This window comes from Maniola jurtina, chromosome 8, assembly GCF_905333055.1.
Source record: "Maniola jurtina chromosome 8, ilManJurt1.1, whole genome shotgun sequence".
Taxonomy (NCBI): domain Eukaryota; kingdom Metazoa; phylum Arthropoda; class Insecta; order Lepidoptera; family Nymphalidae; genus Maniola; species Maniola jurtina.
In genome coordinates this window covers 4,090,052-4,109,314 of record NC_060036.1, presented here as the reverse complement: position 1 = coordinate 4,109,314, position 19,263 = coordinate 4,090,052, and the positions used below count along the sequence as shown (strand labels likewise).

The 19,263-nt window shown below is 37.3% G+C and overlaps 2 protein-coding genes across 2 annotated transcripts in view; both read right to left on the bottom strand.

Moving 5' to 3' along the window:
- Nucleotides 1-3,967: 3,967 nt before the first annotated feature.
- Nucleotides 3,968-19,263, bottom strand: part of LOC123867499 (UPF0389 protein CG9231) — a 212,597-nt gene continuing 197,301 nt past the window's right edge. Inside the window, exon 3 of the mRNA XM_045909551.1 lies at nucleotides 3,968-3,988. The gene's annotated coding sequence lies outside the window, so the exon portion shown is untranslated. The remainder of the gene's footprint in view (nucleotides 3,989-19,263) is intronic.
- Nucleotides 7,051-19,263, bottom strand: part of LOC123867492 (lachesin-like) — a 32,707-nt gene continuing 20,494 nt past the window's right edge. Inside the window, exons 3-10 of the mRNA XM_045909539.1 lie at nucleotides 17,434-17,641; nucleotides 15,253-15,411; nucleotides 13,753-13,881; nucleotides 13,064-13,201; nucleotides 11,395-11,544; nucleotides 9,952-9,981; nucleotides 8,935-8,997; nucleotides 7,051-8,720 (exon numbers count right to left, since the gene is read on the bottom strand). Of these exons, the coding sequence (XP_045765495.1) occupies nucleotides 8,620-8,720; nucleotides 8,935-8,997; nucleotides 9,952-9,981; nucleotides 11,395-11,544; nucleotides 13,064-13,201; nucleotides 13,753-13,881; nucleotides 15,253-15,411; nucleotides 17,434-17,641 (978 nt within the window). The 3' untranslated portion in view covers nucleotides 7,051-8,619. The remainder of the gene's footprint in view (nucleotides 8,721-8,934; nucleotides 8,998-9,951; nucleotides 9,982-11,394; nucleotides 11,545-13,063; nucleotides 13,202-13,752; nucleotides 13,882-15,252; nucleotides 15,412-17,433; nucleotides 17,642-19,263) is intronic.

Here is a 19,263-nt window from a genome sequence, read left to right as displayed (position 1 = left end):
GATATTATCGCTATCTTGATTCCAAATTTCAGCCAAATCCGTCCAGTAGTTTTAGCGTGAAGGAGTAACAAACATACACACACACACACATACACACAAACTTTCGCCTTTATAATATTACTGTGAAGTGTGATGTATGTTATCATGTAAGTGAATTCTTAATTCTTAATGAGAATAAAGTTTCTTTATCTGTAAAAATCAAAATGGTGGATTTTATGTGCGGACTGAAAAAGGGACAGTGCAAACCGCAGTCGGGGGTTTTTTGAAAACTTTTTAAATTCCTTATAATTACTTATGGCTGTTTTACTGCATTATGACAGAGTTTTGAAAGGAAACTTGTTATCATTAACCCCCGACCAAAAAAGAGGGGTGTTATAAGTTTGACGTATGTGTGTATCTGTGTATCTGTGTATCTGTGTATCTGTCTGTGGCATCGTAGCTCCTAAAGTAATGAACCGATTTTAATTTAATTTTTTTTTGTTTGAAAGGTGGCTTGATCGAGAGCCATAAATCAAGAAAATCGGTTCAGCCGTTTGAAAGTTATCAGCTCTTTTCTAATTATTACTGTAACCTTCACTTGTCGGGGGTGTTATAAATTTTTAATTTACACTTGTTTAATTATTATTCTTAACTAATATTATAAACCAGTCACAATTTAATACATGGTTGTGGTAGGTACCTACCTGTGTTTGACCCCCCCACATTCCTGGAACAGGGTGGAAAGAAGGTGCATACAAAGCACCATGTAAATTTCTTTCTATTTCAAGTTATGGGAAAACAATTTTCTTGCTTGCATGTCCAATGTGTTTTTGTAAATTCATCGTAGGTACATAACATAAAACGATGTAATGCGAATACAACATACTAGTAATTTCCCATGACTTCGCGTGCTGCGAACGTGTAAATAGTGGGGATACATAAAACATCCCGCATAAAAATAATGTTCTAAATTAAGTAGACCAGATTATAATATTATTAAGTATATCGATGTGTTTTTGTGTAGGTGCTTAATGTCGACGGCACTGGTGACTGGTGTACGGCAAAACTCAACTTACAAGTTTATGAATACACCTAATAAAACTGTGTATACATTTTTTTTAAAATAAATGTATATTAATAAATTAAATCTATACCTATAATAAAACTGTAACTGGTCGATTTCTATACATTTAATACATTTTGAAAATTTTAATCGGAAAAAAAATATTATTATTATCGATTTAGACACCAAAACATTTTTTTTTTTTTTGAATTTTGGTCTGTTTATCTGTACGCGCATCATGCGAAAACTACAGAACGGATTAAAAAGGTTGGTACCATGTAAGCTTGGTGAAGATTTGATGAACAATTTCAAAAATAGAGGATGGAACTCCTCCACGGGTAGGTAGCAGCAAATCGATTGCGATCAGTATAATAGCTTATTAGAATAGAAACTAAACTTTTAGCCATAATACATAGCATACAGCACACAATACATTTTCATTTCTTCCTTATTAGTCAACAGTTCTAATTCCAGTAAAATAAAAATGGTACGCGCCTAATTGTTTTAGTGCCCAGGCCCATACGAAGGGTATTAACATATCGACTGACATCAATCGCCGTGGAAAGGTTGATTAACGTAGTGGACAGATATCGTCGGTAGATAAAACAGTAATGATTGATCCATCCTCAATCAATGAATAGAAGTGAGAGTTGCGCCTTAAATATGTACATCTAAAATATCTAAAACTTTATTATTAGCTGCAATAATATAAGTCTTTTAGTACTAGAGATACTAAAGGTTAAACGTATAATAGGCCACACACAACAAAAGATATGAGGCGGCGCCACACTTGCCGTCGCCCCGTGCTGTGGCATAAATACTGACGCAAGGAAATATAACCTGCATTCCGGGCAGCTTGCCACACGAACGAGTCTCGTTCGTGTGGCAAGCTGCGTTTGAATAGTATATCATAATTATGCCCCGGTGCAGTGGTGCGAACTGTGGTCTTGTAAGTGAGAGGTCACCGGTTCGATTTCGATCCATCATCCTGCGGCATTATAACCCTGTGTGGGTCTTTGCGTCCTCTAGTCCTTTCCATTTATCACGGGCCTTCCTCTGCCTTCTTCAGTTTATGTATTTACTCTTTTTTTATTCAGATACAAATTAGCCCTTGACTGCAATCTCACCTGGTGGTAAGTGATGATGCAGTCTAAGATGGAAGCGAGCTAACCTGGAAGGGGTATGGCAGTTTTTTTAAACCCGTTCTATTTCTTTGTACTAAACCCATACTAATACGGCGGCACGGTTTTGCCGGTAGGGTGATAACTAGCCACGGCCGAAGCCTCCCACCCGACCAGACCAGAAATTTAGAAATTATAAAATTCCAAACCCCTGCCGGGCATCGAACCCGGGATCTCCCACTAACAAGACTACAGCGTTTGCCACTGCGCCAAGGAGGGCATCAAATTCACTCATTCTCCTCAGGTCTTGTTCTACGCATTCCATACAACGTAAAAAATCCTGCCTTTAGGTCTTTTGTGATGTTCCAAGTACCAGTTTCCAGGCAGAATCGTTTACCCTATGCATTTACCTATCTTTTTTCTCGGTATTGTGTTCAGGCAGTCCGGAATTATTTTCTGTGTTGAAATGCACATCCTGTTGATTTTTCAACTACATATCGAGTGGTTATAGCCCAACGATAAATCCTCTTTTTTTCGGGCCTAATACTGGCTATGTTATGCTGTGGTCAAAACATCTCGTGATAAATATATTTATCACAGCGCACACAGTTTGATTCTCGACAGGGCCAACTTGGAACCTTGTTATTTTTAAATTATCTCTGGACTGGTCTGTCGCCAAGCCATTCAATACTATCTCATGTAGAAACAGATTAGGTATATAGGTAAATATGGGTTAAATTGAATATCTATACACCTTCCAAGTTAGCCAGATATTACCAAATGGGTAGATGCTAAGCATCGCTTTCCTAAGTGAATTATTACAGAGTTGACGGACTGTGGCGTGTCGTGATATGTACAAATTCAATTTCTCTTTACCTCCAGGGTACATAGCTAGAGAGCTGGTAGGCCAAATCCATACTAATATTATAAATGCGAAAGTGTGTCAGTCTGTCTGTCTGCTACCTTTTCACGGCCCAACAGTTTAACTGATTCTGACGAAAGGTACAGGGTTAGCTTATATCCCGGGGACGGACATAGGCTACTTTTTATCCCGGAAAATCAAAGAGTTCCCACGGGATTCCCAAAAACCCATCCGCTTAACCGATTTGTATGAAAGGTGCCGAAGTAGCTTGCGTCTCTGTAATTGACTTATGCAACTTTTTATCCCGGAAAAACAAAGAATTCTCACGGGATTCCTAAAAACCCATCCGCTTAAGCGATTTGTATGAAATTTGAGGTAGCCTTCGTCCTTGTAAGTGACATAGGCATTTTATCCCGGAAAATCAAACAGTTCCCACGGGATCTTAAAACCCTAAATCCACGCGGACGAAGTCGCGGGCATCCTCTAGTAGCTAATAAAAAGTTAAATGACTATTTTCTTACATCCGGCATTTCAATTCATTGCCAGACAAGACTAATATAATTTAGAACTATTTCAATAATTTTTTTTCCCTTTTTGATTTATGCCTGCCTCCTGAACTTGCCACCTCCTTCACTTAGTATTCGATTGGGAAAAAACAGCATCAATGCTATTCTCACTCAGACTAAGTATATATAAGATGATCGATGTATTCTCAATTGTCGTAGTTGTCTGAATTTATGACATTCGTCCTGTTACAATTGATTTTGGCCGATAGCGAAAATGTTAACCAAACCAAAGTGACTACGCATACATCTTCATGATCAACCCATCACCGGCTCACTACTGAGTACAGGTCTCTTCGCAGAATGTTTGGCCAAAGTCTACCACGTTGGCCAAGCCCGGATTGGTACACTTAGCTCGCTTAGCTTTCTATTACATACATATGTAGTTGTGGTATATGAAGAGACACGAAGAGCTACCTAAACATAATATTATTGCACCAGCTCTCTTGCTAAAAGGTATGTGCTATTGACCCCGATTATAATCGAAAACGACTAGCGTGTTTGCTGATAACAATAATACCATAAATTTTGCTTTTTAGAACTGCTAAAGCCATAATCGAAAAGATCACATTTAACCTCTCCTGTTCTAATTAAGGAGTTCCAGTTTCAATGCCTGCCTTTTCGAAAGCAGTTATATGACCCATGATTTTAAACTTGATTCGTAGTTTAGCAATATATCAGGTTAGTTTCAGGTTAGCCCGCTACCATCTTAGACTGCAGCATCACTTACCACCAGATGAGATTGCGGTCAAGGGCTAGCATGTATTTGAATAAAAATAAGAAAACCCCCTATTATCTAATGATTCCACGTGTACGTAAGCGATTTGTTTCCTGGTTTTAACGCGAACCGTTAGGATATGGAACGCCCTTTAGCATCGGTTTTGCCGTCAAACGTACATTTAATGCACTCGTATCTATAACGTATAGTATCCAACCTCTCGATATATTCAAATAGGCAAGCATAGTATCCACAGGAGATACTATAGTGCACAGGTGCGTGTGTGCAACCATAAATGCGCTCTATATTCCATCACTCCTTATTCTCGGACAGAAATTCACATGATCGGAGGTGCAGAACCGACGATTTTACGTATTCTGTGTGGCACAGGCATGGCCGACGGCCGTAGCCAGGAAATGTTTTAAAGCACCTCGCTCTACTTTTCTAATGTTTTCTATCCCGGCAAAACAAAGAGTTCCCAGGGAGTCTTCAGTAACGTAAATCGCGACGGGTCTTGAGGTAACATGTTTGTTGAACATGACTTTTGTTTTGTCTGTAATCTCAAGACTCACTCGTCTGGAAGAACAGTTAAGCTCAATCAGCATTTCTTCAAGGTCCTGCAACGATTCAGCCTGTATAACTATGCCATCCGCACATCACAAGTGAGAGATGTATTCACCATTTACGTTAGTGGCTCAACATTTTCAGTCCGATAACTTAAACACGTCTTCTAGGGTGCAAGTTAAAAGTTTCGGAGATTTCAAATCTATCTCCCTGTCTTACGCCTCTTCGTATACAAAACGAATTCATTTGTTGGCCTTGGACTTGGACTGTCATCGTGGCGGCGTCATACAAACATCTCAACATTTGGATATAGTGCCAGCCCACTTGGCATCGCTGCAGTGAATCCATAACAGCCCAGATCTCTATGGAATCGAAGGCTCAACACAGATACTGGATTGACTACCGGTATATCCAAGTGCTGGAGTGCTTGTACGAAACCTCCACCATGTCAGTCCGTATACAGGACTAAACTAAAAGGCCAATCCAACTGCAGCAGGAATAAGGCAGAGAGACGACTCTCCGAAACTCTTCACCGATAACTTTGGTTTGTTGATGACACGGTCGTTATCGCAGAGACGCTGGGTGATAATAAAGCATCCTTCGCCTGCTCGGGGTTCAACCTAGGCACTCGCAACAAAAATGAACTTTGCTATCTTGTTGAAACTCATGGGTCTAATTTCAATAAATTTTGCCTCCACACTCCACAGACTATATGTTAGCCTAGCCACTCAATCTACGAGGCAATCAATTTCAGTACATATACCTAAGCTATGCCTTAGTTTACTAAAACATACCCTTTGAGTCGGATTGCATGCAAAACCTTGGTGGAATATATCCTACGTTCAAATCCTCCAGCACCGACTACAATGAACCTATTGTTTTGATTCAATCCCAGGTAGGTACCTATGCTGCATGCAATGCTACAAATCTCGCCTACTGGCTAGTACAACAAACAGTAGGTACACGTGATTAATTCTCATCACAGAATTCTATTTTTAAGCGACTTCAAAAAAGTAGGTTCTCAATTCGTCGGAATCTTTTTTTTTTTAACATTTTTTATGGATGTTTCCCGATTACTCAAAGACGCCTGGCCTGATTTGGATTTTTTTTTGTTTGAAACGGTATACGTCGCAGTTGGTCCCATATAAAGGTGAAGATTTGATGAAATATCTTCGGAGATCGAGAACAGAACGTCTCAATGGATAAGAGTATTGAATTGCTCGCGATCAGTGTAATAGCTTACGAAATACTAGGTTTTTACCTAGGCATAGCATATTTTAGTACAGTGGGGCCACTAAAAATAATGAAATAATGTTTTTTCAAAAAAACCGACTTCAATAACCACAAACACTAAAGTCAAAAATAATTTTTGTTTCTACACGTGCGGGCGAGCTTCACGCCTAGATTTCTAGTTTCGTTTGAAGTCGGTTTTATTTTATTTTTTGAAAAATTTTAGAACTTAATCTTATAGAAATGGTATAGCTGCTCTGTTTGAATAAGTGTGGTGATAGTCTAGTGTTTAACACACCGGCTTCCTATTCGGGATGACTTGGGTTCGCCTCCGGGCGCTCTCATATTTTTCAGAGCTAATGAAATAAAACAAGCTTTAACAGTGAAGAAAAACAAACTACATGTTTGTTTTCCTTACGATTTTTTTCATACTGTTCTCAAAAAGGTGAAGTGTGTGAAGTCTGCCAATCTGGACTTGGCCAGCGTCTTCTGGGTCTAGACTTTAGAAGCTTAAGATTTTGCATGTAAATTTTCTGTATAATAGAATAGAAAGATTTTATTCAAATAAAACGCCTCAGCGGATAGTCAGCCGCTCCCTATGCGCCTAGTGGGGACAGGGCCTTATACTTTCATAGGCTCTTGTACCATAACGTAGATCCACTTAAGAAGTTCAGAAAGTTATCCCATTTGTAAACAATTTTGACGGGTTTCTATGAACTCTATGGCAAATAAAAATACACACTACATTGATACAAACTATTTTATTTTTTATACTGATCAGCGATAGTGGTCCGCATTTAAATAAATTGACTTATTAATTTCAACAAATAGATTTAAAACAAATAAATAATATACTTAGTAATTAATCATCGTAATATTAATAATATAACATTTAGAACATACATTAATATTATGTCATGCAAATTTTTTTTCTTTATGCAGTATGTAGGTATATAGAACAACAATTATTATTAGATATGTATGTATGTATTATGATTTAATTAAACTATTACTTTATTAACCTGTCACATTCAGATTTGGTATAAAAAGTTGATTTTTGTCATGAAATATAATAATATGGTAAAGGCGTACTTAACTTAAAAAATGATACGTTTACTGTGTTGGCCAGTACAATCAGTGCGCCTAAACTTTCTTGACTTTTCTCGGATTTTTAACCAAAATCTTTGAAACGCTTTTTATATAACAAAAATTAGAGTTATCAATAAAGAATAAAAAATAAGACTGAAAAAATTAGTTCATTTATCAAGATATAATAATATTATCCTTTGTCGAATAACAAAGTTTTTTGTTCATGCAATTGGATTTTACCGAACATTTTTTCAATTGCACCTTAAGCACAAAATATTTCGCTATTAGCCTCTTTTATATACACGCCTATTACATTAAACTCAGTCTATACTTACCATATTATAACTATCTTATAATACTATTAATATAATACTTTGGTTTATTTCGCATTATTGTAATTTAGACTAGTAATTATTATTTGGTAATAAAAGTTAATTAAAACTTGTATATACTATTTGAAAGCTATTTAAGCGTTTCTAAAATATTACATAACAGCAACAAAATAATTAATTTTACATGCCTATAATCTTATTATTAAGATAATGTTTTAACATAAACAACTAAGGAATAACTATCAATACAGGCATTACAGTATTTTATTCATGAAAAATAACAAAAAATGTAAGTTATCAAGCATTAAATTTAGTCGTAGTAGGTAGATAGGTACATAGGTACATATAAATAAATATATAATGCGTAGATATATAAATGTTATCTAAATTTACTCGTAAAATTACCGTTAAAAGTTCAATAAATTAAGAAAATTACGTAATGATATGTTTTCTTAATAATTAAATGTTCAGAAAATACTTGTGAGATGAGGTAAGTTTGAAACATAGTTAATTAATAGGTACCTACTACTTATTATTCTAAACCATTTTAAAATAAAACCATTAAATTAGTCAAAGTTTTGTTTAATACTCAAACAAAACTAATTTTTTATTCCGAACTATAATTGTGATGGTAAAATGGACTTGCTAAGTTCTATTAGTTGAACTAACAAACATTAACAAGCTTTAAGGTTTAGGAACGTCCTCAAACTGATCTCGTTAAAGTACCAAGGTAAGTCTTACCTAACTTATGCGAAATTTCGATCGAACAAATAAAAATATCATAGATAATAACCAAGTCTAGGTATGTTATTAAAACACGAGCAAAAAAAATCACAGTTGCTCTTGATTCTTTAAATATCAATATACAAAAACCATAGAATAGAAAAGTTTTCTCTGTTAAACAGTCAAGTGAATAGCTAAGTACCACTGGTTCAGAATTTCTTTTCTAAAAACAATATAAAGATAAATAATAAGCCAAAAAATATGTTAGATAATATATTAGAATAACCAATCATCCTAAAATATATATTATGTATATTATCCATTCTTTTACTTTTTCATTTCAAGTAATAATATTTTTTTCTTAATTCAATAGAATTACGGTACAAGTGCCTTAATTAGGATAATTAATAAAAACAACAACTTATAACAAAAGCCGTCCCTGGGCACTGCTTTGTTGTAGTCTTGTAATCTGAAATCTGAAAAAGAAATTCTAATTCAATTCAAAAAGTACTATATAGGTACAAACATTTGAAAAAGTTTGAAATAATAAAAGCATTTAACAATGGCTTTTGATTATCTTGAAAAATAAACATAACATTTAATGATTAAATTAAAATAATTAAGAAACCTCCACAAAAAAAAAAAAAAATTGCAATAATTAGCTCATATTAGCTTGCATTGGAATCTTACCCTGTGTACCGAACGATGTACTTTCAGACGCTTTTCCTGCCACTATGTTTAACTTTTGAATTGCTGAAACAAAATAATATGATATTATATTAACCAAAAAAAACTCCTACTATCCTGACTAATATTATAAATATTATGTGGCTGTCTATATCGTCTGCTAACATTTTACGGGCAAGCCGTTTAACAGGGCTCTCCGTCACTCGCTTCATATAATCGTAGTTCCAATTTCATTTGAATATTAAACAACCAGAATATGTCTGCAAAATTTCATGGACTTTGGTTGCTTAATATTCAAATGAAATTGGAACTACGTTTGTATGAAGCGAGTGACGGAGAGACCCCTCTTAACAGATTTTGACGGTACAGTGTTGGTTACACCCTACGGACAAAGCCTAGTTTTTCTCTGAAAATCAAAGTGAACGCGTGGACAAAGTCGCGGATATCATCTACTTGTTACGGATATAGCTTGGTATCCTAGAGACGAACATAAGCTACTTAACGCGGAAAACCAAAGAATTCCCACGGGATTTTTAACCTACCTACCTACCTACTTAACAAAGTACGAGTTAAAAAACAGGTCAAGTGCGAGTCAGACTCGCGCACCGCGGGTTCCGTACTCGTATTTTTTCCGACATTTTGCACGATAAATCAAAAACTATTATGCATTAAAAGAATTAAATCTGTTTTAGAATGTACAGGTAAAGCCCTTTCATATGATACCCCACTTGGTATAGTTCTTACTTTAAAAATGAAAATATTTTTTTTTAAATGATGTAACCACAAATTCACGGTTTTCGGATTTATTCCTTTACTTATGCTATAAGACCTACCTACATGCCAAATTTCATGATTCTAGGTCAACGGGAAGTACCCTATAGGTTTTCTTGACAGACACGACTGATGGACGGACGGACAGACAGACAGACAAACAGACAACAAAGTGATCCTATAAGGGTTCCGTTTTTCCTTTTGAGGTACGGAACCCTAAAAATAGGAATAAAAATAAAAAGTACCAACCATTCCTGTTTTCCGCTGGGGGCTGCATGGCTGTCGAAAGAATAATGATATATTATTATGCTTGTTATACGTAAATGATAATTAAATGTGATGATAAACGTGTGAGGTGATAAATAAAATGAAATTTCATTTTAAGTAAAGATTCTCAGATGAATACAGTTGCAATACAAAACTAGTACAAATTCTGCCGACAGCACGCTTGCATTTTTTGCGAAATTTCATCTTTCATTTTAAAAACAAGCGATTCTCGAATTGCAACATCTGCGCCCAAATTAACTGTCTATTCTGCATTGCGGTGAATAGCGATTTACCTATTTATAAAAATCCACGGTTCAATACAATTTGAGGCTGAAGTGGATTGCGATGTTGGATATAGCAATCCAGCAATCCAGCTGGATCCAGCACGGTTTTTACGCCTGCTGGATTCAGCATCTGACGATCCTCGACGATCGATAGCAGTGCCGATCCGCAATTTTTAAAATTTTCATGGCGTTTCAATTTTTTTATCATTTGCTGTTATAGGGTCAATAGAAAAGAAAGAAAAAGAAAAGGAAAGAAAGAAAAAAGCTTATTTCCTAAATTGTGCCATACGTCACTTCTTATGATATTAACTAAGAGTTGATTACTATCCCAGCGTTTCCTCCACTTGAGCATTAAAGCCAACTTGCGTCAAGCAGAAGAAACGCCGGATCAAACTGTGTCATGAGTGGCAAAACCTGCAAAAAGGTTCCAGCTCAGCATTATGCTGCATGCCTTGATACACAAGAGCATACAGCGCTGAATTTCTGAAAGAACCGCTAAATGGCAATCTCTAAGCCATACACTGAGAAGCATCTTGAAAGTAATTGGTCAATCGTAATTATTTACCTCTTTTTCATTTAGTATGGTCGAGCCATAAACCGCTTCAGTAAGAAAAAAGTTTGAGAACGGACAAAAGGTGCAGTGTTATTTATAACAATCATATCTACATAAAATTTTGACAGCTTAAATTCTAAAACATTCACTATTATTTCAAATGTACTTAACAGGGCTCTCTCCGTCACTCTCTTAGATTTTTCTTAACATAAGTAGTTTTAAAATTACAGGGGCCCAAAGATTTGTATGTGAATTTTTAAGACCGCGTAACTTTGAACCCGAATATATTAATAGAAATCTGGAAAACCACAGGCATAGATATTATTAGTTTCTAGAATATGTCTGCAAAATTTCATGGACTTTGGTTGCTTAATATTCAAATGAAATTGGAACTACGTTTGCATGGAGCGAGTGACGGAGAGACCTCTCTTTAAATAAATTCGATAATATTCATAGATTTATAAGCTTGATCCGACAAATCTGTATTACATATAATAAACGAGTACATTTGCTGTAGTTCTGAGCACGTCCATTCGTAGCCAATCTGAATATTTTCTAAACCAATATATCTGTGACTATAGTACTCACGATATAGTTTGATAGTGCCTTCCGTGTCACCCAAGGAATTCTTAGATACACATTTATATGTGCCATAGTCCGAGCTAGTAACTTTTCTTATAGGCAGACGGAGGATGGAACGATATGATCCAACAACTCTTTGCGGCTCCAGACCACCTCCTGTATGAAATGAAGTTTATTTACAATCAGAACTCCAAAGTTATAAAGAAATCTGTTTACTGTAAACACATCATATCACAAAGATCTTCTTTGTGGTTCTTCAATCCTTCTGTCAGATCACTGTAATCCATACTAATATAAAAAACCGGCCAAGTGCGAGTCAGACTCGCGCTCGCTGTTCCGTACTCTATTATTTTTTCGACACTGCAGGATAAATATAAAAAACTAGTATAAAAAATTATTATGCATAAAAATAAATAAAAATCTGTTTTAGAATGTACAGGAAAAGCCCTTTCTTCTTCTTCTTATTTTGTTTAATAGTTTTTAGTAAAGCCCTCTCATATGATACCCCACCTGGTATAATCTTACTTTGACAATTCAAACACATTTTAATTTATTTTTCGTGATGTAACTACAAATTCACGGTTTTCGGTTTTTCTTCCTATAGGTATTTGACTTACCTAGCCGCCTTTCATGATTCTAGGTCAACGGGAAGTAGGTACTCTATAGGTTTTCTTGACAGACACGACAGACGGATAGACAGACAGACCGACAGACAACAACGCGATCCTATAAGGGTTCCGTTTTTCCTTTTGGGATACGGAACCCTAAAAATGCATAAGTGTATCTGAGCTTTACACGAGCCATCATCATTTTCATTTTGTGAATTTGGAAAAATCATCTTCACGTGAATTTCTGTATCAGTGTTAGTAATTGTACTTTGGAAAAACTTATTTTTAGGATATGATATTGCGTTTAAATTATTTATGATTATTCATTTATTAAGATAAAATGATAAAGAATTTTAAGGTAGCACCCTATAAAACTCACGTAGGTATTTAGAGCCATAAGTAAACACGTACCTACCTAACGAGTCATTCATTAATAACTTGTACAGAGCTATTAAATTAAATTAAACGCTTTTATGATTTTGAATGCAATGCAATCAATTATATTAATGAGAAAATTGGAATGAATGAAAGTGATTTAAAAGTGAAATATCAATGGAAAGATGAGTGTGATAATAAAGTATCCTGTGATGGCAATTAATTATAAAATCACTAACAAATTATTATTTAAAGATTTATTATTTAAAGATTAATAAATTATTTAATGATAGAAAATGCAAAGGCGATCGGCATGCAATTTAAACCTTATCAAAAAACCGGTCAATTGAGAATTAAACTCACGCACCGAAGGTTCCATACCTTGGACCATCCAAACTTTCGCATTTATAATATGTATTTCTAGTTGATGTCTGCGACTTCACCCGCGTGAATTTAGGTAATTAAAAATCCCGTGGGAACTCTTTGATTTTCCGGAATAAAAGTACTTGGACCACGTAACTCTCTCCAGGTCTTTAACTATGCCCATGCAGTGAGTGAAGGGTAAACCAATAAACAAACACAATTTCTCATTTTTATATATAGGTTGGGATTAAGATTACGATTGGTGCAATGATCATCGTGAAAGGGACAACACTACAGGCACTACAGGAGTACTGGGAGTACCTACTCACCTATGGGAACAATTTCACCCGTATCTCTGCTCCAGTAGCTAACTGGCTTTGGATAGCCGTCCGTTTCGCACTCCAGCACTAAGTCCGATCCAACCGCCGCGCCTACCAGTTGATTTCTTATAACGATCACCGGTGGAACTGTTAAAAAAAACCGACCAAGTGTGAGTCAGACTCGCGCACCGAGTGTTCCGTACTCGGGTATTTTTTCCGACATTTTGCACGATAAATCAAAAACTATTATGCTTAAAAATAAATAAAGATCTGTTTTAAAATGAACAAGTAAAGCCCTTTTATATGATACCCCACTTGGTATAGTTATCTTACTTTGAAAATTGAACACACAATGAAAACACATTCAATTTTTTTTTCTGTGATGTAACTACAAATTCACGGTTTTCGGATTTATTTCTTTACTTGTACTATAAGATCTACCTACTTACCAAATTTCATGATTCTAAGTCAACTGGAAGTACCCTATAGGTTTTCTTGACAGACACGACGGACGGACGGACGGTCCAGTCAGACAGACAGACAGACAACAAAGTGATCCTCTAAGGGCTCCGTTTTCCTTTTTAAGTGCGGAACCCTAAAAATGTAATTAAATTAAGCACTAAGACAATATTCATGATGGACTTTCGTCACAGCGAAAAAATGTACAGTAAAATTAATATGTGACATCCAAAACTTACATTCAACAGTTAACATAATCCTTTTGGCGATGGTGGGAGGGACTCCGTTGGAAGCGATGCACATATAGGGTCCCGCATGTAGTCGGCTCACTCGACTTATATTTAACACCGGGCCCGATACTGACGTCACTGCAATCACATTGAATTGTTACCTATTCTTAGAACCTCACTTCTCTAATGCCGCGTATAAACTGACGCAAGATAACATGCAATGTAATATGAAACGAACATTCCATCAGTGTGGACGTAGCGCGTGTACACGAACCGAACATGAACCTACGCGCATGTGTTTCCGGCGTGCGCTCCGTAGCTGTGTCCGTACAGCCGGGTCCAGGCGAATGTAACGTGAAATGTAATCCACCGTGTAATGTAACTCGAATTCTACGTGTGGACGGCACTACGAACATTTCATGTAACGCTCGCGCCGGCGTTCGGGCTGATCTATCGCCTGTCGATTTCTTGCGCGAGCAGTGCTCCTTTGGACTTTAATAATAGATTCGCGTACACAATTTGCTTTAAGTTCGTATGCCGTCCACACTGTTGACGCTAAATTACAAGCAATCTTACATTACACGTTACACTCGTCTGGATCCGGCTTTACATGGTTCAGTTCGTGCTCGTGCGCGTCTCGATTCAACCCGTCCACATTGATCCCTCTGAGCAAACTGCGCGCCTCCTTGCGTTCGTCAAAAACCCGATAAATTACAGATCGTAGCGTGCGCATGAAATGCACAGTTCGCCCGCTCGAGACGTTCACATGACGAGAATTTGTTACGAAGTGTGTAACATTGCATGATACATGAGGACAGTGAGGACGGCAAATCCTTTTATTTTATGTTACCTTGCGTCTGTCTATACGCGGCGGTACCATATCGATCCCACGGAGAACACAGAAGTTTTGAGTTCTGAATTCATTGCGAATAGGTATATAAGCGACGCAACTCGCAAACACAAAAATAGTTGACCGTGACCGTCGAATAAGCAACTGTTTGATATATGTAGTAAGTACCTAAATTTATCTTTGAATAGATTATTTGTCAAACGCGGAACGCAGAATACTGAATAGAGAACTCGAGACCGTCAGCTTTGAGGTTGACGCCCTGGTTCTTCTCGGTAGGAACGGCATTCCGAACCAGTGGTGAATTATTGTGACGATTCAAAAGCACTTGTAAAAGTTCATTTGAATAAAAATATGTTCTATTCTATTTCATTCCTTTAGCTAAACTTGAAATCCAGCTCAAAATAAAAATTACTGCGGTGGACCGGTGGAATTGTTCATTTAACTTAAAACAACTGGAATAAAAATAATATCTGCGGACGTACCTAGGTGTTAAATTTACAGGAAATCTATACCAGACTTAGACAGATAGACTCCTCGGTCCCTCAGTCGCATCCTTTGTGACACCGCGGCACACTTTTGAAAGAAACATTCACCGCAATCTGTATAAACGTCTTACTTTTAATTAAACTCCATACTTATGTTTAGGTATATCGTCTTACCTTCTACGCCTTCAGAAACCATTATAGGATTAGAGTGTTCCCGTCGCCACGAGATCTGCGGATGTGGTGACCCCGTGGCTGCACACGTCATGCTGACAGGGGCACCTTCTCGTACCGTCATATCAGAACTCGTCCCACGGTCTAGGATATCCGGTGGAACTAAAATAATTTCATCCGTTTAAAGTACCTTCCTACTTTTTCGAACTTCTTTATATCAAGAACTGTTGTATCAACACAAACAACAAAGTGATATAATACACAAGTGTAACTTTAATATTTATAACACCCCCGACAAGTGAAGGTTACAGTAACTAGAAAAGAGCTGATAATTTTCGAACGGCTGAACCGATTTTCTTGGATTATAGCTAAGAACAATCTCGATCGAGCCACCTTTCAAACAAAAAAAAACTAAATTAAAATCGGTTCATTAGTTTAGGAGCTACGATGCCACAGACAGATACACACGTCAAACTTAAAACACCCCTCTTTTTGGGTCGGGTGTTAAAAATAGTGCCATTTATACTGTCTTCGAACCTTTTTTTCACCCCCTTATTATGTTCACAGCTGTTCATCCTAGGACCGAGGTCGAAATGCAAAAGCCGACAAAAAATCGACCTAGGCAAGGGTCTAATAGACGTCTCGATAGGGCATCCGTACTTAAATTATACCTAAATGCGAAAGCGTGTCTTATTTTTCCTTATCTTTTCACGGCCGGTCCAATTTTAACTGATTTTAAACTTTGGTACAGATGTAGCTTGTTTTCCGGAGACGGGCATAAGTTACTTAAATATCCCAGAAAATTAAAAGTTGTCACGGGATATTTAAAAACCTAAATTCACAATTTCCAAAAATCCTTTCTTAGCAGCAGATGTCTATGTCATAATAGCTCTTTGCACGCCTAATTTTACACTGATCTATCCAGTAATAAGTTTGAGCTGTGCTTTGCTAGATCAGTCAGTTATCTTTTTCTTTGATACATACAGATAATATTACTCACCTAAATATTTTAAGTGGTATTTATAGCGGTACTTACGTAGGCTAATAGCAAGTTAGGATAACCAACATCTAAAGGTCAAATTTTATTAATCCACGTTACCACGTGAATGAATAATTAATGAGAAGTAGAATCCATAAATTAACAGAGGTACCTTTATATATTTATTTATTATTTAGTAATTACATTCGTGTTAAGGAGAATCAATCGTTTTAAGATAATTGAATTTCATAACATTAATTTGACTGTCATACAGAACTTCCAAAATTCTAAATAAAGAAAATGTAAATAAGCTTAACAGCTATTCTTGAATTCTGTATTTCCCAACTGTTAAATTCAGCCCAATCGGTTTTGACTATAAAGAAATACATATTTACACACACATAAAAAGAAGACAGACTGAGTTAATATTATTAGTATGGATTAACTTTTGTAAGCTGATTTTGTATTGAGGGTATAGATGTAATTACTTACGAGGTATGGTTAGCGGCCAGCGCAGACCGACGAAGTAGTGAAGCATTGAATTTCAATGTGAGGTACTTAGGTACTTTATCAACCTTCCTAGCGTAGTGGTGAGTGCTGTGGTTTTATTAGTGGGAGTTCCCGGGTTCGATTCCCGGCAAGGGAAATTAAGGATTTTATAATTTCTAAATTTTCTCTGGTCTGGTCTGGTGGGTGCTTCGGCCGTGGCTAGTTACCAGACTACTGGCAAAGCCTTTTTGACATACGTATTTCAAAAGACAAAAATTCGTAGCACTGAAAGTCTATCGATTGAGGATAATGATCAAAACATCACTATAATTTAACATCAATACATATCAATAATGATAATGTCCTCTCAATCGAATTTCCGCCACCGGCGTCCAATCCTTATAGAGATTAGCCAACTGCAAATATTTTAGTGTGTGCGCAAACAGGTGCACTCTCGATTCCCTCAACATTATAACCCGATGGGACGGAAATCCGACATGACCGGAGAAAGATCAGGCGCGGGACCGACGGCTTTACGTGCTCTCCGACGCACGGTGGTGAAACACCGCCAATTTCTTAACTCCAGGCAGAGAAGCCCAGTACGTGACTATTTTTGGGCCGACCCGGGATTCGAACCCAGGACCTCGTCATCCGCAATTTCACATGCTGACCACTAGATCAACGAGGCAGATAATTTAACATCAAATACAACCAACCTAAAATATCTAAGTATCCCAGCTGACTCTTCATAGGGTCCGTATTGATCTGACACATGTACCATCCTCTGTCGCTCTCCCGTAACTCTCGGATGTGAAGGTACCAGTTTTTCTGATCGCTGTAAGTGATACCCACGCGCCTGCTGCGCGATATCACGTGGGTGTGAATGGTAAGGATAGTCTGAGTGTCCACTCGCAACCATGCAACCTATGAAAAGAAAAATCTTATGAATGACTCACTAGGCGACCTCCCTGGCATAGTGGTAAGCGCTGTGTTCTTATCAGTAATTTTATAATTTCTAAATCTCTGGTCTGGTCTGGTAGAAGGCTTCGGCCGTGGCTAGTTCCGGCAAAAGCCGTGCCGCCAAGCGATTTAGCTTTCCGATCAAATGCTGTGTAGAAACCAAAGGGTTTAATACTGCCTGAATGGCTGAAAACGGCAACCGGCGTAAATATGCCTCTCTTATCAAGAGTTACATTTTTGTTCCGTTTGCCGAGGAGACCCTGGGGCCATGGAGCCTTAGTGCTAAAAAAAATTACGAGACATTTCACCGCCATTAATAGCCTCGTCGGGTGACAGAAGGGTTGGCTCATTCTTCCAGCGCGGAAATGCAGCCACTATTCTTGGTACCATTCCACGCGGGCATGATTTGTATAGTAATTAGATAAGGCTAGTTTAAGTTTTATTGTAATACTAACCGGTGCCCGCGACTTCGCCCGCGTGGATTTAGCTTTTTCGAAATCCCGTGGGAACTCTTTGATTTTCCGGGATAAAAAGTAGCCTATGTGCTAATCCAGGATATTATCTATCTTCATTCCAAATTTCAGCCAAATCCGTCCAGTAGTTTTTGCGTGAAGGAGTAACAAACATACACACACACACACACACACATACAAACTTTCGCCTTTATAATATTAGTGTGATTTTCATAAAACTAAATAAATAAGTGTAGCTAAGTAGCGGTCAATACCACGGGCGTCTAGTGGTATCCCATTTCGGTACATAAAACATAATCCGCGGCACTATATTGTCCCAAATAAACATTAAAAATGTAACCCGCCATGATGTATGACGGGGTGGCCGTCGCATACACTACATGGCTGGAATTTTTTCCAAGGCGCGCGGATTTCCGTTGCACGTTTTCCTTCCATGATAAATGTCTAAATAAAAGCCATTAACATTATCATGAAATGTATACCTATATTATTATTAATATTCCTAAACTATCGCCAGCGACTGCGTTTCGAAGAAAAACACCTACCTACACCCTTTACCTTTATCTGAAACGTGAAGTGTAAAACTTCACGTTTCAAATAAAGGTGTATTTGTGTAAAACTTATACACACAACGTACAAAATGCAGAAGTCGAACACTATTGAAATGATTTAGGTAAATAATGCCGGGTTTGGTACTTAGGTGGTGCGCACAAACGCACTGTGTGTCGCATGGATAACTACACATATCACTACCCATATTAAATGCGAATGTGTGTTTGTTTGTTGATTTGTTGGTTTGTCCTTCAATCACGTCGCAACGAAGCAACGGATCCACGTGATTTTTTGCATGAGTGTACCTAGTTAAAGACCTGGAGAGTGACATAGACTATTTTTATCCCAGAAAATCAAAGAGTTCCCGAGGGATATAAAAATTAATCTACGCAGACGAAGTCACGGGTATCAGCTAGTTACACATGAATGAGGTCAAGTCTGTCGCAGAACCGACGGCCGATGGGGCAGACGTGTTCTGGAGTGGAGACCGCGTACCGGTAAGCGCAGTGTGGGACGACCTCCAGCCCGCTGAACCAATGACCTGAAGAAGGTGGCGAGGAG